At 39.3% G+C, this 17780-nt stretch overlaps 2 protein-coding genes across 3 annotated transcripts in view; both read left to right on the plus strand.

Annotated features, from left to right (window-relative positions):
* CPNE8 (copine 8) overlaps window positions 1-17780 on the plus strand; it is a 349264-nt gene that overhangs the window by 247552 nt on the left and 83932 nt on the right. For both annotated transcript variants that reach the window (XM_075208844.1, XM_075208843.1), the window contains exon 13: window positions 893-954. In XM_075208844.1, the coding sequence (XP_075064945.1) occupies window positions 893-954 (62 nt within the window). The remainder of the gene's footprint in view (window positions 1-892; window positions 955-17780) is intronic.
* On the plus strand, window positions 1624-5143 carry LOC142152323 (E3 ubiquitin/ISG15 ligase TRIM25-like). The gene has a single exon (XM_075208842.1). It carries the CDS (start codon window positions 1635-1637, stop codon window positions 3207-3209), a length of 1575 nt encoding a protein of 524 aa, XP_075064943.1. The 5' UTR covers window positions 1624-1634; the 3' UTR covers window positions 3210-5143.

Genomic DNA, 17780 nt, shown 5'->3' on the forward strand with positions numbered 1-17780 from the left:
CCAAAATGATGCAATTTGTCAAGCCCTGCCCCCACAACCCACCTCCCCCGGGATCTCCCTGAAACCAACGAGGAAAAGTTGGCAAGTATGATATATATATATATATATATATATATATATATATATATATATAATGTGCACTCTTTTGTATGGTATTGTAAATATAGTGCAGTGCACTTTATTAATATGATTATCAGTAATGTGTCTAGTAGTGGCCTGAATTCAGAGATGAAACAATTTTAGCACACCCAGAATTCACTGCACAAGGAACTTGTTCCTGCTTGTATGTTTTGACTCTTGTTACAGCTTCGGACTTCGAGCCAAATCTTGATGATGCAATTTCTTGTGTTGCAAGAAACTGTTTAAAAAGACCTATTAGAAACATGTGGTTTATGTGTCGTTATAGCTGCATATGTAATAGCAAGACAATCACTGCATTAATGAGTCTTTCAGCTTACAGTTTTCTAACAATTCTTCATGGAAATTATATCTCTGCTATTCTGTACTTTCTTTTTATGTAAAGATAAAAGTGAAACTAATTTGCATTAATCAGAGGAACAAAGAAATGTAAGATGTTCAGAAAGAAACTGAATAAGTTGAATGGAATCAACCTTCTTAGATCCATAACTCACAGACAAGTCTGTTCTAGAATTACTTTTTTTCCAGCTTAGTTATGACGTGTAAATGTTACCTGTGCAACATTTCTATACTATACCTTAAAATAATTGGCAGACTGGTAATACCAATAAAATAGACAATGCTTGTGTGTTACAGTATGTAATGACAAGTTGTAGATGTAGGTAGATTTAGTAGCTTTAGAATCAACTTATATGAGATCCAGTTTCAATATAATGCACTGTTGATCTTTAACCATGTTTCCTTTTTTTTTTAGGTTACTTTGCTTTCTTTTCTAGTGGAAACAGAAGTTTCTTTTCTTGATTATATTAAAGGAGGGTAAGTAGTGTTAGCTTGTTTTTTCTACACGTATGCTTTAAGTACATTTTAAAGTTAATCTGATTTAAGTGATTGCATTCTTTGTGATGCCTAGATTGTGTTTTTGATGTTCGGATGCTATCAGATGGAATAGAGATAAATTAAAGCAGTAAATGTAGGTACAGGTATTCTCAGTTATAGCAGTGTTTTATTTATTATAAAAGGAAAAACGTACCGACTGCAAACCATGAAAACATTACATGCATTTATTTTCTATTGATATATATGGAATATATATATATATATATGGGGGGGTATATATTTGATATATTTGAGGGGGGTCCTTTAAATCCTAGCAATTTGAGACGGTTTGCTACTTGTTCATCAATGAAATAAATTGTTATTTAAGCCTTCATCAATATTTTTAATAACCATATAAATAAGTGTACTTTTCATAAAGTAACTGGGTAATCTCTGTAAAATTAATATTTTAGGCTTATTAAGTGATGTTTACAGTTCTAAAATAAAAACAATTCTGCATGATGTCCCTTTTTGTATTATCTATGTCTCTTAGTATAACTGAGCCTATATATAATCTGAGTGACAAGCTCAGCCTCGCCTTTGTGGAGAATGTGAAACACACCCACTGGTGTCTGAGTGTCAGAGACTTTCACTTTAATTTCACTCTTCTGCTGTCAGCGATGGCGTCTGCTGATCTGAGACAGGAGCTGGACTGTTCCATCTGCCTAAGCATTTATACAGATCCTGTAAACCTGAGGTGTGGGCATAACTTCTGCCAGGTCTGTATTGATCATGTGCTGAATACACAGGAGAAGTCTAGAGTTTATACCTGTCCTGAATGCAGAACAAAGTTCAGGAAACGTCCTGCACTGCAGAGGAACATAACTCTGTGTAACATAGTGGGGAGGTTCCTGTCTACTCGGCCAGATCAGGAGGAAACTGGGATCTTTTGCACTTACTGTATTCACTCTCCTGTACCTGCTGCTAAATCTTGTCTTTTATGCGAAGCTTATCTGTGTGATAAGCACCTGAGAGTACACAGCAAGTCACCAGAACATGTCTTATCTGATCCCACCACTTCCCTGGGGAACAGAAAATGTTCTGCCCATAAGAAGATCCTAGAGTATTTCTGTTCTGAGGACGCTGCCTGTATCTGTGTGTCCTGCTGTCTGATTGGGGAACACAGAGGACATAAGATGGAGTCGCTGGATGAGGCCTCTGAGAAGAAGAAAGAGAAACTGAAAACTGTTCTGCAGAAACTGACCACAAAGAGAGAGGAGACTGAGAAAAGAGTCCTGAGACTGCAGGAGCGCAGGAGAGAAGATCAGGAAAAAGCAGCTGGTGTAACAGATAGAGTGACTGCCCTGTTTAGAGACATCAGGAGACAGCTGGAAGACCTAAAGAAGAGAGTCCTGAGTGAGATCTCCAGGCAGGAACAGTGCGTTTCACTCTCAGTGTCTGATCTGATCCGGCAGCTGGAAATAAAGAAGGACGAGCTGTCCAGGAAGATGTGTCACATTGAGGAGCTGTGTAATATGTCTGATCCAGTGACTGTCTTACAGGAAACAGGCACAGGTGACTTATGTGATACTGAGGACAGAGAGAGACATGATAACCAGGTCCATGAAGTGGGAGATCTGGATGTGGGTCTCATCTCAGGGAAATTACATACATTATCGGATATAATAACAGGTATAAATATAGGAATCTATGTGCAGGAAGCTACAGACATATTACTGGATGTAAACACAGCTGCTAATGATATACATATATCAGGTGATATGAAAACTGCATCCAGGTCGCCAAGCCACAATCGTCCAGAAACACCAGAGAGATTTCAGTATCATCAGGTATTAAGCACCAGGAGATTTTCCTCAGGGCAACATTTCTGGGAAGTGGAGGTCAGTAAATCAGGGAGATGGATGGTAGGAATGTGTTATCCCAGTATAGACAGGAGAGGAGATTATTCATACATTGGAGATAATAACAAGTCCTGGGGTTTGTGTGGTGGCAGTTGGTATAATAATCAGTATACAGTGAGACATGACAGAAAAGGGATTTGTTTACCTGACAATATTTCCTGTGATAGAGTGATTATATATCTGGATTATGAGGCTGGACAGCTGTCCTTTTATTCTTTGTGTGACCCGATCAGACACTTACACACCATCACTGCCATCTTCACTGAGCCCCTTCATGCTGCATTATGGGTAGTGGGAGGTTGTATAAAAATATCTGGGGGAGTCAGGAAATAGGATAAATAATCATAATTCTGCCCAGAGATTGGTGATATCACAGAGAGGGGAATCTGATTGGTGGTTTAGCTATTAGAATAAAGCAGTGGATGGAGCTACAGCTGAGCCCCTCCTGTGTATCCAGATGACCAGCGTGTCAGGATTTGTTTCCTTGGTGTGTTATAAACTTTTATTGCAAACATAGAAATATACATTTATGTGGGATTTTGCACATAATTCCGCAGCGCTGTACAGAGAACTTACTCACATCAGACCCTGCCCCATTGGAGCTTACAGTCTAAATTCCCTACCATACACACACAGACCGAGAGAGACTAAGGTCAATTTAATAGCAGCCAATTAACCTACTAGTATGTTTTTGGGCTTCTGAAGATATAGGACAACATCTGTTTAACAGTAATTAACAAGTAGGTTAATTGACTGCTATTAAATTGACACTGTTTTCATGTACGGTCACCAGAATGTTTTGCTATGGCCACCATTACTTTTAGGATTTTTGACCAGCCCAGAAAAACATATGGCCTTACTATAAAACTGCTGTGGGGATGGGGGCCAGAGAACAGTCAGCATTGTAATTCGTAGGAATGCTGATTTACTCTTCTCTACTGATCCCTTACAGCCCTCTGAAATTATTTTTTTTATTGATTGAGTGTTGGAGATCAAATAGAAGCAGCTAAAATTCAACACAACTGTTGTGCTGTTTGCAGTCCAAATGGGCACTTATGTGGGCAGTGTGGTGGCTAAGTGGTTAGCAGTTCTGCCTCTCAGCACTGGGGTCATGAGTTCAATTCCCAGCCATGGCCTTATCTGTGAGGAGTATGTTCTCCCCATATTTGCGTGGATTTCCTCCGGGGGCTCCAGTTTCCTCCCACACTCCCAAAAACATACTGGTAGGATAATTGGCTGCTAACAAAATAGAACCTAGTCTGTTTGTGTGTTTGTGTGCTAGGGAATTTAGACTGTAAGCCCCAATGGGACAGGGACTGATGTGAGTGAGTTCTCTGTACAGCGCTGCGGAATTAGTGGCGTTATACAAGTAAATGGTAATAATAATAATAAGGACTTCAGTATATGAAATACTATGCTGGAAAAATAAATCACATATATTTGCTGCACTGGCACCCAGGCTGGAGCATGGAGGTGGCAGATGTAGTGTGAAAGGCAATTATCATATTTTTCATTAATTAGAAGCTTGTAACAGAGCGTAAAGGTAATGTGTCCCTGAATGGACGGTGACTTCATCACAGGTGCTGGATGCATACCTGCGGCTGCAAGTATCTGGCAACGAGAGCATGCAGTCTCATCCTGACCAATAAACCAGCATTTCCAGACTGTGTGATTCCCATGTACCGGACCTTGGCTTTGAACATTGACAACTGATTGTTGCTATCTGTATACCGGACCCTTGCTTTGAACTTCAACCATCGCTTGTTGCTATCTGTTTACTGGACCCTGTCTTTGAACTTCAATCACAGCTTCTCTGCTGCTTATATTCCAAACCCTGACTTTATCCACTGCTATTCCACTGCCTATGTATCAGATCCTGGTTATGTGCAGGCAAAAAATAAATTAACGTGACCAGTTATGTCACTCTTTCATTGTATTTTGGCACCCTCTAACCATTGGTGCACTAGGCGACTGCCTATGTTCTCTCAATAGTAGCCTAGCACCGTTTTTAGTAGTATCTGTACTGTTGGTGACATAGCATGTGTTTTTCTTAGATGTCAGAATTGTTTTATGTCAAAGTGAGCATAGATTATTATTTAAAGCAATTGGACTGAAAGTATCCCTCTACTCCATCTAGTCGAACAGTAGTTAAGCAAATATTCATAAATTAGCCTAAATTTAGTGTATTATCCAGGGATAAATATTGTAGACAAATTTGACTTTGATGTTTAGCTCTGGTTTGTATTAAAACTGGTCGAACAAGGGAATGTATTTGTCCAGTCAGCTTCAACTGGCCACATTACTAATTCAACAGGCCATCAGTGTGCGAGTGCACATGCCGGTGTGAAGTGGTGAATATCACTAATCAATGGAGGTCAAATGTGGTTTGAAAGAGGCAGATGTGGGTACATGAGACTCCAGTGTTCAAGTGAACATGCAATTCTTGTTTACAGTTAGGGTTACTTACAAAAAGCAGTACACTCATCTCAGAGCCGTAACTTAAAATTCTAGCTCCTGGGGCGAGAAAGACAAATGCCGCCCCCCTAGCATTCAATTTTAACCAAATGAACCTAAAATATTCCTAAATTGCGCCCCCCTTCATCGTTGCGCCCTGGGCGGTCGCCCCTGTTGCACAGCCCTAGTTACGGCCCTGACTCATCTGGTCTAATAACAAATGTTTGGTTTTGTACATGTCAAAAATTTAAGTGTAAAAATATCAACTGTAATCTCCTAAAGTATTCTCAAGATTCTCTCCAATTTCATAGTCTCAACAAGACTGCAAGCTGGACGCTAGGGAGTTGATTTGCAATAAAAACAATTTTAATTCTGGTTTCCCACCTCTCTTAGGCCTACGCTTGTTGGTATCCATATAGAGGTAATGAAAGATGCTCAATAGCACATATATTATTTTTTTTCAATTAACACAAATATCCAACCTTATTTGCAACTAAACTAATCAGAGAATTGTCACAAGATAGCACGGATTTACCACTTACTCTTTAATCACTGCAATAAATCCCATCTATAATTAATATTGCACACACTTAAATACTTTCTTGAACACTTAATTAAAGCAAGGCTTTTCATATTCAAGTTAGTATTCTCTGTTAAAAAGAGAAAAAAAATAATTGGATGAAAATGTCTCTCATTTGCAGTAAGGTAATGAACTAGTTTTACTGGGTCATGAAACATTAGTCCCAGGTGAAAGTGAAAGTTGTCTTTTGCTGCTTCTATAGCTATGTATCAATATCCATATTTTGTTACAGTAGCAATCCATTTAGAGCCCCATGTAAGCTCACAGCAAGCTCGCAGTGTTTCCAGATGACATGAAAGTCTTTTTGCCATTTTCTTTGTTCACGTTGCTTTGTCAGTTTCACAACCTGCTAAAATAGTTACAATATTTACTAATATTTTCAAATAAATGCATGGAAGATTTTGTCTCTATGGGGCATATTCAGTTAGGATGAACATTGCGGCTGCACATTTTTTTACAGTAATATGGTACCGCAGCATTGCGGATTTCCCTTTGCAACCCTGGGGGAAGGGGCAAAGGGAAATCTGCGATGTTGCGGTAACGCGGAGTGCCTTACCCGTTCCGGAATCACTGCAAGCACAGTTGAATATTGCCTTCTGTATATTTAAATAATGGCTTTAATTTGCATTGATTACATTTTTTATTGTACTACAGAACTTATACAAAGCATTAAGATGGTGTGGTACAGCATTTCTGCTACATAATTTCACATTGCGGTATATACAGTATATAAAGCACAAGTAGCAAATGCCTGGCAGAGCCCTTAGTCCTCGGGTTTATGCAGGATCCCTGACTAACAGGATATATGCAGCACACTTAGCCATACTTGCCAACTCTCCTCGCAAAATGCGGGAGTCTCCCGGACTCCCGTGTGAGTGTGGCAATCTCCTGAATTCTGCCCACTTCACTAGGAAGTGCCCCACTTCCTAGTGAAGTGGGCAGAATTAGCTCCGAAACGCTGCGATTCCCGGGGAATCGCGGCATTTGGCCCCGCCCCCCCCGCCGTCAAATGACGCGGTTTGCGTCATGCCGTTACGGAGGCGGGTCCAAAATGAGGCGCATTTTGGAGCCCCGCCCCCATCACGCCCACCTCCTATGACAGGCTCCCAGAAACCAACTATTCAAAGTTGGTAAGTATGCTCTTAGCTTATATTACGCTTTGGTCTGCTGTCAGTAATGGTGTTATAGCAGTGTTGACAACTGTCACTATTTTTCAAAATTTAGATCATTCTGAGTATATTTCTTCATTTCAATTATTTAAATGAATTCTTACTTTGTTTTAATATTTGAGATTCAAAGGTTAAACTGCAGTAAAATTACATAGTAAGGGTTAATAAACATCATGTTGCGGGTTGTAGTTCATCAAGCTACACCTAGACAAGTAGCTTGCTCAGTAGCAGAGCATCTCTACAAAGTATTTTAAAATGTTGGCTATGTTGAATCAAGTAAACTATTGCAACTGATTTATTTGGTTCCTAAATACTTAGATGAGAACCTTGTCCTAGGTAGGCAGAGAGACAATGTTTATCCTTCTCCGCCCAATGCATACTTCCCATCCCCTCCCTGCATTCAATAGCAGTCACTACTTTCCTTATTTCGTTACTACCAAGGACAAACACAGGATTTATAGAAAGGAGGTTTCCAAATGTTTCATTTTGGAGCAGAATAAAAAAAAATAATACTCCAACAGACATCTGTTTCTTTGATTGAGGCACAAAGTGTTGCTTATTCACATATTGTAAGAAGTTATCCAACTACAATGCTGTAGTTTAGCTGCTGCCTCACTTGTGTGTATCAAAAATCTAGCAGCATAGATAAACTCCTGGGAAAATGGATGGATACATGCAGCAGCACCCAGGTTCCAGCTAGGTAGTCTGCAGTGCAGCCTTAAAATGAATTCAGCGTTGCACTGTTAGAAGAGTTTGCAATTTACTTGTTTCAGCACATTATTGGACACTTCTGAGCCTTTATTATGCTACAGCTTCATAAAGCATTGATAGGGATGTAGTTGAGGAACGTCTTAAAAAGGCTAAAGCTGATAGTTTATGCAAACCATAATTTATAATGATTTTATACAGCAAAAAGTTTGCATTTAATTTCACCAACTAGGTTTGTGACCCTACTTTGGGCTGGCCCCCCCTAAATAGTCAATATAAGTAATGTTTTCAAGCGGTATTCTGGACCCTGGAATCGCTCTAGTGTGCAAGGGATGATGAAAAGAAACAACAACATCATAGTGACCTGTGAACGATTATTTACAAGTTGATTCTGTCTCCACAGAATGCAGGTTACTAACAGGCCAGCCTGGGAACGCACTTATTCAAAGAAACGGCAGTACATCATATGCATGGAGCCACAAGATTCATGCGTGGAGGGGGTTTGGGATAACGGGGTACTTTCACTAAGCGTGTGTCTGAGTACAGGAAGATGGGCACTGTGATGCTTTCTCATGCAGTCTCTGTATGAACAACACAATGACTGAGAGGCAGACTGATTTGTCGGCGCTGTCAAAGAAGCGTCCGCGGCAGTGCTGTATTGTATACCACAATACAGCACTGCCGCGGATGCTTCTTTACAGCACTGCCGCGGAGGCTTCTTTGACAGCGCCATGGCTGCTGTCCAATTCAGAATCGCCAAATTAGAGCTGCTGCGCATGTGCGGGCGCATGCGCAGCAGCTCGCTCTCCCTCCCTCATTTGCCACTGTGTATCTCCCAATAGATCATAAATGAATCTTGGAGTATACTGCAAATATAATTTTACAGAATCTGTTTGTTTATTCTAAATGGGGTTAACATATCAAAACCAGTTAGTGCCAAATAGGTGATTTTCTGTGGCGTGTTTTTTCTCACTACTGTAAAAGGAACCTAGTAATCATGGGCCTGATTTATTAAGGATCTTAAATGAAGAGGGGTCTTATTTCAGTCTCCTGGACAAAACCATGTTACTATGCAAGGGGTGCAAACTAGTTTTCTGTTTTGCACATAAGTTAAATACTGACTGTTTTTTCATGTAGCACACAAAAATCAACTTTAAATTTCAGTGTACAAATAAGCTATCAAGTATTTGTGTGTTACATGAAAAACAATCAGTATTTAACTTATGTGCAAAACAGAAAACTAGTTTGCACCCCTTGCATAGTAACATGGTTTTGTCCAGGAGACTGAAATAAGATACTTCTTCATTTAAGATCCTTAATGAATCAGGCCCCATGTGAGCAACTTGGATCCCTGGATGCTTAAATACTGCATCCTGTATATACTACACTGTATTCAACTGAATACTGTGAAACTGTATTTGTACACTCAGGAACTGTTAATAAAGCTCCAGTTTAGTGATTACGTTATCACTGTTTTGCTGTCCAAGCTGACAGCTGTCTGGAATCAGGAAGTGCTACCACCTCTGTACAAATTCAGAGCCAATGGCAGTTCCTTCTGGAGCATTCAGGTTTTTGTTAGCACTATGCTAATAAAAATTAGAGATGGTCACTGACCCCCATGTTTTGGTTTTGGTTTTGGATCTGGATTACCTTTGTGTTTTGGTTTTGGTTTTGGCAAAACCGCCCTTGCGTGTTTTGGTTTTGTTTCATTTTGTTTTGCAATTTTAGTAAAAAATACAATTTTTTTGTTCTAAAATAACCTAATTTAGTGCTCCACCTGTTTCTTGGATAAGTGAGTCAATAGAAATGCCCAAAGCATCTTTTCTGTTTGGCTCTAGTAGTGCAAATTAAGAAAAATACAGTTTAATCCCTGGTAGGCTGTCCTTAATTCTAACACTTGCCTGCAAATTATACAGACAAGCCTGGTTGTCTTCCTCTCCATCTTTGACTATTGGCAATGTAGCCATCGTCTTTTTGTGTATATTACACCCTCCACTTGTAGTTAAATAGAAAAAAATCAGCCTGCATAGACTGTATGTTAAATAGTAATGGCTAGAGGCAGTTTGCTGCCAGTCTGTCTTAGCCTCTCCCCACTCCACTTGTAGTTAAATAGATACAGATTCAGCCGGTATAGACTGTGCAATAAAAATAGAAATGGACAAAGGCAGTTTGGTTTCTGTCTGCATCAGCCCCCCCCCCTCCACTTGTAGTTAAAAAGAACAAAATCAGCCGGTATAGACTTTACAATAAAAATAGAAATGGACAAAGGCAGTTTGGTGTCTGTCTGTATAGGCCCTCTCCACTTGTAGTTAAATATAAAAAAAAGCAGCTTGCATAGATTGAACAATAAAATAGAAATGGACAAAGGTAGTTTGGTATCTGTCTGCATCAGCTCCCCCCACCACTTGTACTTAAATAGAAAAAAGTAGCCTGCATAGACTGAACAATAAAATAGAAATGGACAAAGGTAGTTTCGTATCTGTCTGCATCAGTCCCCCTCCTCCACTTGTACTTAATAGAAAAAAGCAGCCTGCATAGACTGAACAATAGAATAGAAATGGACAAAGATAGTTTGGTATCTGTCTGCATCAGCACCCCCCCCCCTGCACTTGTACTTAAATAGAAAAAAACAGCCTGCATAGACTGAACAATAAAATAGAAATGGACAAAGGCAGTTTGGTTTCTGTCTGCATCAGACCCCCTCTCCACTTGTAGTAAAATAGAAAGTAAATTCAGCCGGTAAAGACTGTTGAATATAAATAGAAATGGACAAAGGCAGTTTGGTTTCTGTCTGTATCAGACCCCCTCTCCACTTGTAGTAAAATAGTTAAAAATTCAGCTGGTATAGACTGTACAATACAATATAAATGAACAAAGGCAGTTTGGTGTCTGTCTGTGTATGACACCCTACCCTTATCGAGAAATTAACAAAACATCAGCCTTTCAAGACGGTACATGATATAGAAATGCCCCAAGTCCCTTTCCTGTTTGGGGGTAGATTACACCCTACACTTATATAGAAAGTTTTAAAAAGATGTTGTCGTCATCATCTTCAGCATCATCCTCACCCTCATTAGTGTGTACATCATAATTACAGACTATCAATTCATCTCCGCTTGAATCCGCCATTAGAGAACTGTCAGTGCTTGGATGTCTTTGATGGTAAAGGCCTTCCTTGTGGAAGATGTAGTTCATTGATGAACATCATCTTTTCCACATTTTTCGGAAGTAACCTCATACGTCGATCACTAACAAGGTTCCCGGCTTTGTTGAATACTCTTTCAGAGTACACACTGGAGGGTGGGCAGCTTAGGTATTGCAAAGCAATATTGTACATGCTTTTCCAAATGGCTTGCTTTTCTTCCCAGTAAGCAAAGGGACTGTCTGACATTTCCATGCCAATTACCTCTTGAAAATAATCCTCCACCATCCTTTGCATGTTAATAGTCGGATTGGATGGAGTTATGGGCAAAGTCACACATTTTTTGGTAAAATATTTCAAACCAGCCCAGATGTCAAACTATTGTGGTCTGCCCCTGCGTCATCCCTGCTTTGCTTTGGAAAGTTTATTTTTTTCCGAGCAGCAGCTGCCTGAGAAACTGAAGGATTTGACGTCGTCAAGCCAAGGCCCAGTTCAGCGGACAACTTGCTGACCAATAGCTCCTTGCAAAGGTTCACATCTCGCTCATTTTGAAGAAAAGAATCAATGTAGGTCTTAAACCTTGGATCAAACACAATCGCCAAAACGTAGTGATCCGAGTTCAAAATTTTAATTGCTCTAGGATCATTGCGAAGCGAATTAAGTACTTGATCTACAAGGCCAACATACTTTGCGGAATTGCTTTCTTTCATCTCATCCTTCAGTCTCTCAAGCTGCTTTTCCAATAGTCGAATTAAGGGAATGACTTGGCTCAAGCTAGCAGAGTCTGCACTCACTTCACACGTCACAACTTCAAATGGTTTCAGCACCTTGCACAGCACAGAAAGGATTCCCCACTGTGCAAGAGTGAAATACATCCCCCCTTCTTTCCCAATGTCATGGCTTGTGCAATTCGCTTGGATGGCTTTGCGCTGTTCCTCCATCCTCTGAAGCATGTACAGGGTGGAATTTCACCTTTTTAACACCTCTTGCTTAAGTTGGTGGCAGGGCAAGTCAAATTGTTCTTGCAGCTGCTGCAATCTCCTACATGCTGTGGCAGAATGCCGGAAATGTCCTAAAATTTTACGGACCACCGAAAGCATCTCCTGCACCTCACCGTTATTTCTTAGGAAGCTCTGCACCACCAAGTTTATTGTGTGAGCAAAGCAGGGAATGTGATGGAATTCACCCAGCTGTAATGCTCGCACTATATTGTTGGCGTTATCAGAAATTACATACCCTGGGGAGAGTCCAAGTGGTATAAGCCATGCATCAATCACATCTCTTAGTTTTCGTAACAAATTATCAGCTGTATGCCTGTTAGTGAAGCCAGTGATACAAAGAGTAGCCTGCCTGTGACAAATGTTATGTAGTGGTGTACATGCTGCTGCTGTTCCTGCTGGTGAAGGAGAATGACCAACCCAGTGGGCTGTCACAGTCATATAGTCTTTGGTTTGCCCACTTCCACTTGTCCACATATCTGTGGTTAAGTGGACAGTGGGCAGAATGGCATTTTTGAGGCCAATTACTACATTTTTACAAACTTTTTGGTATAGTTGTGGAATAGCTTTACAGGGAAAATGGTGTCGCGATGGAATTCTGTAACGCGGACACAAAACCTCAATTAACTGTGAAAAACCAGCTGCGTTTATTGTGGATATTGGACGCAGATCTAACACTAGCATAGTAACCATGGCGTCTGTGATCCGCTTGGCGAATGGGTGACTGCTGTCATATTTGCTTCCTCTACCAAAAGATTGTTTAACAGTTAATTGCTGTAATGTAGGACTGCTCTTTTTCTTGGCCTTCTTATGGGAGGAAGATTCACCCCCAGCAACAGCAGCAGCAGTGGGACTAACGCTTAAACATTCTTCAGAGGAATCTATTATAGTGCAGGAGTCATCGAGCCTTACCAAGTGGGATGCAGGGCTAACTCCCATCGCTACTGAGGATATTGATGAGGACGGTGTTGTGGATGTAGATTGCAGCCGTCGGGATGTAGGTGACAGAAGGGTCCTAGCTGATGATGGAGTGCTTGTTATTTTTTTGCCATAACTTTCAGCTTTCCCCAAAACCTTGCCATGAACTCTCGGCAAATTCAGAAATATATACTGCTGGTATATAGTATTTTCAATGCCAGAAAATGGCTTTTTTAGAACTGGGGAATATCTGACACCCCAAACACTTGTAGTGGAAATTCAGAAATATATACTGCTGGTATCTAATAATTTCAGCACCAGAAAATAAATTTCTTGGAGCTGGGCAGTATTTCACATATACTGCTGGTATATTACTATTTCTGCAGGCAGAAAATAGTTTGTGGAGGAGGGAATATGACACCCCAAACAGTTGGTAATGTTTGCAAAAGTGCCTCCTCTATCCCTGCTATAAGAAGTGCTTTAAGAAGTGCTGTAAGAAGTGCTATAAGAAGTGCTCTCTCTCCCTGCTCTAATGGTCTGTCAGATGGCGCTGGATTGCTGTGGAGGCGGCTATTTATGCATTTCAGACATCGCGAGAACCGAGCTCCGAGATCCGACAACGTCACAATGATGTTTTGCCTCGATTTCGAATCCGAAATGGCGCCAGAGTACCGAGCCTGCTCGGCTCGATACTCGGATATCTCAAGTTCGGGCTTGAGATATCCCCCCCCCCCCCCCAAAAAAAAATAATTATAAATAAATAAATTGCTATGGGGCATGGAGATAGCGTGTTATGCCCAAATAATGAAAGTGGGTTCAAAGAGTTGATCAATTGTAAATTCCAAAACTTTCTCTGTAACTACATGGTTATGATGTGTGCCCCCATGAATAATTGGTACTCCCACTCAAGATAGCTAAAAGTGTCTTGTTAAGTGGCTAGCACTAAAAACAAAAGCTTGTAAAGGGCGATTTCAAAAGTTGTTCACATCACCACTTTCAACGACCAGTGCTTCTGTCAACAGTGCCCTGTCAGTTTAGTTCATCTTAATTATTTGTGAACCTGATATAGGTTTCTGAATTTGTTTATAACATATATACTATGAAGAGAAACTTAGTAAACTCTTGAGTTATTTGTATTTCTGAATTCATTTCACCTAAAATGTGACTCACTCTTATAGATAAAGGGAATAAAGAAATTGTAATTTTATCACACACATAGCAGAGGATTCTAAGTTGGACAGAACTGCTCTTATAAAAGATTATTGCCATCCATTTTCAGTTTTCAGAAGGCATTTTGAACTGAACTAGAAATATTATGATTAACAAAATATATGTCAAAAATTATAAATGTAAAGTGTGCTAGTAAGTGTATCATAATCTATGGGTGCTTTTTAGCCTGGGAACCGAAATGGATCACAATTAGTAAGATTCCAATTAATTCGGCATTGTGCAAAGTTTGCAGGAAAATGCCTGGGCTTCCATCCAGGAAGCTAAAGATCCATAATACATGCTAAGTAAGCTGGGGCTAAGGGCTAAAGCAGAATACATTCATGTTTTCAATACCCTAGTCAACGTCATGTAAGCATTCTTTATTAAGATTGTAGACTGGCATAAAATGCTATACAAATATGTCCAGCTAATAAAACCACATTTGTATCTTTATGTCACATGATAATGAGTCAGGTGGAAAGAGTGTATTATTATGGGAGAGGCTAAGGTTAGGTTTTTGGATAGCTTTTACCATTGGCAACTTGTGGCTAAATAAATAAAAGTAGATGATAATAATTTACAAACACTTCATTGTTGTTTGATATTACATCTTAATGCCTGATGTCATAGACTGTTAAATATGTTAGGAGGCAATATAATGAACGCAGTTAGTATACAGCAGAGTTGCAATAAGGTGGGGATAGAGCAAACTTAACTAAGTGCATTTTTAAATGCTCTATACATACAGTTCAAAGATATGGCCGCTAGATGCAGTGGTGCCCCTTGTCGGCCTCTTACTGTTCTTTTGGGGTTCTCGGGAAATGCACCTAGTGCAGAAGGGAAGCAGAATAAATCAGTGACAAACTTGGAAACTCAAAATGCTTATCAGGTCTCTCTCTTCTAGTTTAGCTTTGAACTTCATCTTTAGTATAATTGTCTTGCACATATTTATATTATCTTGCTTTTTAATTAAATATTTTATTTTATTTAATTTAAAGATGAAACTTAGCAACATATGATTTAATTGCAATTAAAATTAATTTAATGCTTTGTTTCACTTGAAATATCTGAACTTCCTCACGGGTCTCAAAGATTTCAATGTACTGGCTGTATCCTGACATGGATGTAATTTAAGATGTAATCAATGTTAAATCGAAAGCACAAACCTGTTTTATATGATATCCAGAAACATATAAGGAGCACCCTGAACTGTAAATGTATTTCAATAGTTTATTTTTTATTTTGCTTTTGTATAAAATTTGCACTGGCCAAAGTAAATTAGAATGGAGAATTATCTTTAGTGCTCATAAATAACAGATTTAATTACTGAAACAATTTTCGATTGTCATTTTGACTCGAAGTACTGTGTATGCATACAAATAGCTGTCTTTTGCGTGTTTCCAGTGACCCATTTTGAAGCCTTGACTCTGTGATAAGTCTGTTATAGCTGGCAATAATATCCAGCTTGACAATGCAAACAAATAAAATGATGCAAAATAGTTAAAAGAAGCTATCTAATGAAACAATGAGATGTGTTTTTAACATAAATCACTGTGGCAGACTATAAAAAAGAATGTTGGTATTTATTATTTTTCCCTGGTTTGTTTATTCAGGCTGCTATTATTGATTTAGAATTCTGTACCATATCATGGACTACCATGGCAACCACAGTGACATCATCATCATCATTTATTTATATAGCGCCACTAATTCCGCAGCGCTATACAGAGAACTTATTCACATCATGACACATGATGTAGTGAGCAGAGAAACATTTGAACACCCATCTTAGTTATGTCTGCTTGTTGTACTGTAAAATGCTGACAGCTATGAACCTGCATCTGTGTAACTGGCAGCCATATTTTGAAACCCCCATATAGATTTGAAAAGGAGATAATGATTTGTAGGACAGAGAATTGCACATATACACAGGGCACCAAGGGAGGGTGTGAGACTGGTACAAAGTCACCCTGCCTGCTTTGGGGTGCCCTATTTGCAACCTCAGCTGATCCCCATTAAAGATTGGGCACGATCCAATAGCTTCTTTTTCGTTCTGCATGTTCATACTACATGGAAGGGGTCTTGTGCAGCCTAAGAAGGCAGTCTGGTCATTCATACACATTAAATGATTGCTGTAGGTGGCCCTGCATATACACATTGTACAGTTTTCTGTTCTGTTTCCCAATACAAATGTTCTTTCTTGTTTCATTAACTTCCATTAAGAAAAGTTTTCTTATTGATCTATTAATAAAGTTTTTCGTTTAAAGGACATATATGTGATGCACAGCATATAAACATATCACAAGACCGCAAACAGCTCAATGCAAGTACCTTGTGTTCACTACTGGTCCAACAAGTTTTAGTCAGCCAGTGTAAACTTAAGTACATCAAGTAAAATGAAATGCAATGGAATATAAATGACATATAACACTCAAAACAGGTTGCACAAACAAACAGACAAACAAACAAACAAACATCAAAACCTGTCCTAGCTGCATCATTTTCACTTGCTAGTTTCCCAGCAAATTAGAGGTTGATTACAAACCAAAGTTTGCCCTTGCTGAATTACAATAATCTGTCAGAGAGCATCTAGTAAGATTTCTCCCACTCAGTAACAATCCTCATCTACCCCATCACTGCAATCCAACCAGACACACTCTCTTTTCAGCTAAGCTGTTAGTTGGAGCTCATTCTAAGACCTGCAGGGCAAAGGAGAGTAGAAGGAGCAGCTTTACAAGACTATTCCCGTTTTAAGTTCTTCAAACACTCCCTCAAAACCTACCTCTTCATACTCCCCTACCAACCCTCCTCCTAGAGACACCTTGCCATCTGCTTCCCCTCTCACACATTTTCTTGTGCTCTTTCTGTCTCCTTCCTTTCCCCTCTAGATTGTAAGCTCTCATGGGCAGGGTCCTCTCTCTCTTTTATTTTATGTCTGCATGTCCTACTGGACGATGCATATACGGTACTGCTGCTATACCCACTGCAATTTTGTCCATTTTATCCTGCGTGTCCTCTATCAGCTACATGTATTCTTGTTTTTGCTGTAGGCTAATGTGCGCTAAAATATTAGCTGGTTTCTGTATTATGGATGTATTAATGCTAATTTATTTTATGTTCTATTTTGCATTGATGTATTTTGTACAATGAAATGTAGGGCCTGAGTCATTATAAATAAAGGTTAAAAATAATAATAATAATGCGTAATGATCTACATGCCGTATAGACAGTGCTTATAACAGACCCTAAGGGGCTTTCACCTTACTATAGATTATATATTTGAAGTATGCAATAAGTTAGGGAACATTATTTTTACCCTTTCAATTTGTGTGCGTTAAGACCACTTTAAAAATAAACAATAAATTAACATATTCGCTGCGGCACAGATGTGAGCTAAGGAAAGCTTCAACAATACGTCGACTTTTTATGGATTGTTTGCTAATAGAAATAGTAGCGTTCTGACTTCTGGTCATAAAAATAGCTCTGTAGGTTTTAGTTTCCAAGCAACATTCTGGCCTCTGTACTTGTTGAAAACACTTTACACTTTTAGCAGGATTTGTACATGATCAGATTTTGCAAATGCATTGTGACCTTCACAGATACCACATGGGGTTATAATGACAATAAAAATCTGAAGGAGTCAAAGTTACATCACATGAATAATGTACTGTATATTTGTTATATAGTGAGCAGTGTAAGCACAGCTTACATTTTATAGACATACAG

Source organism: Mixophyes fleayi, chromosome 4 (genome assembly GCF_038048845.1).
Source record: "Mixophyes fleayi isolate aMixFle1 chromosome 4, aMixFle1.hap1, whole genome shotgun sequence".
NCBI classification, from domain to species: Eukaryota; Metazoa; Chordata; class Amphibia; order Anura; family Limnodynastidae; genus Mixophyes; species Mixophyes fleayi.

Coding starts and splice junctions, on each gene's coding strand:
- LOC142152323 (XM_075208842.1), top strand. CDS start 1,635: ATGGCGTCTGCTGATCTGAGACAGGAGCTGGACTGTTCCATCTGCCTA.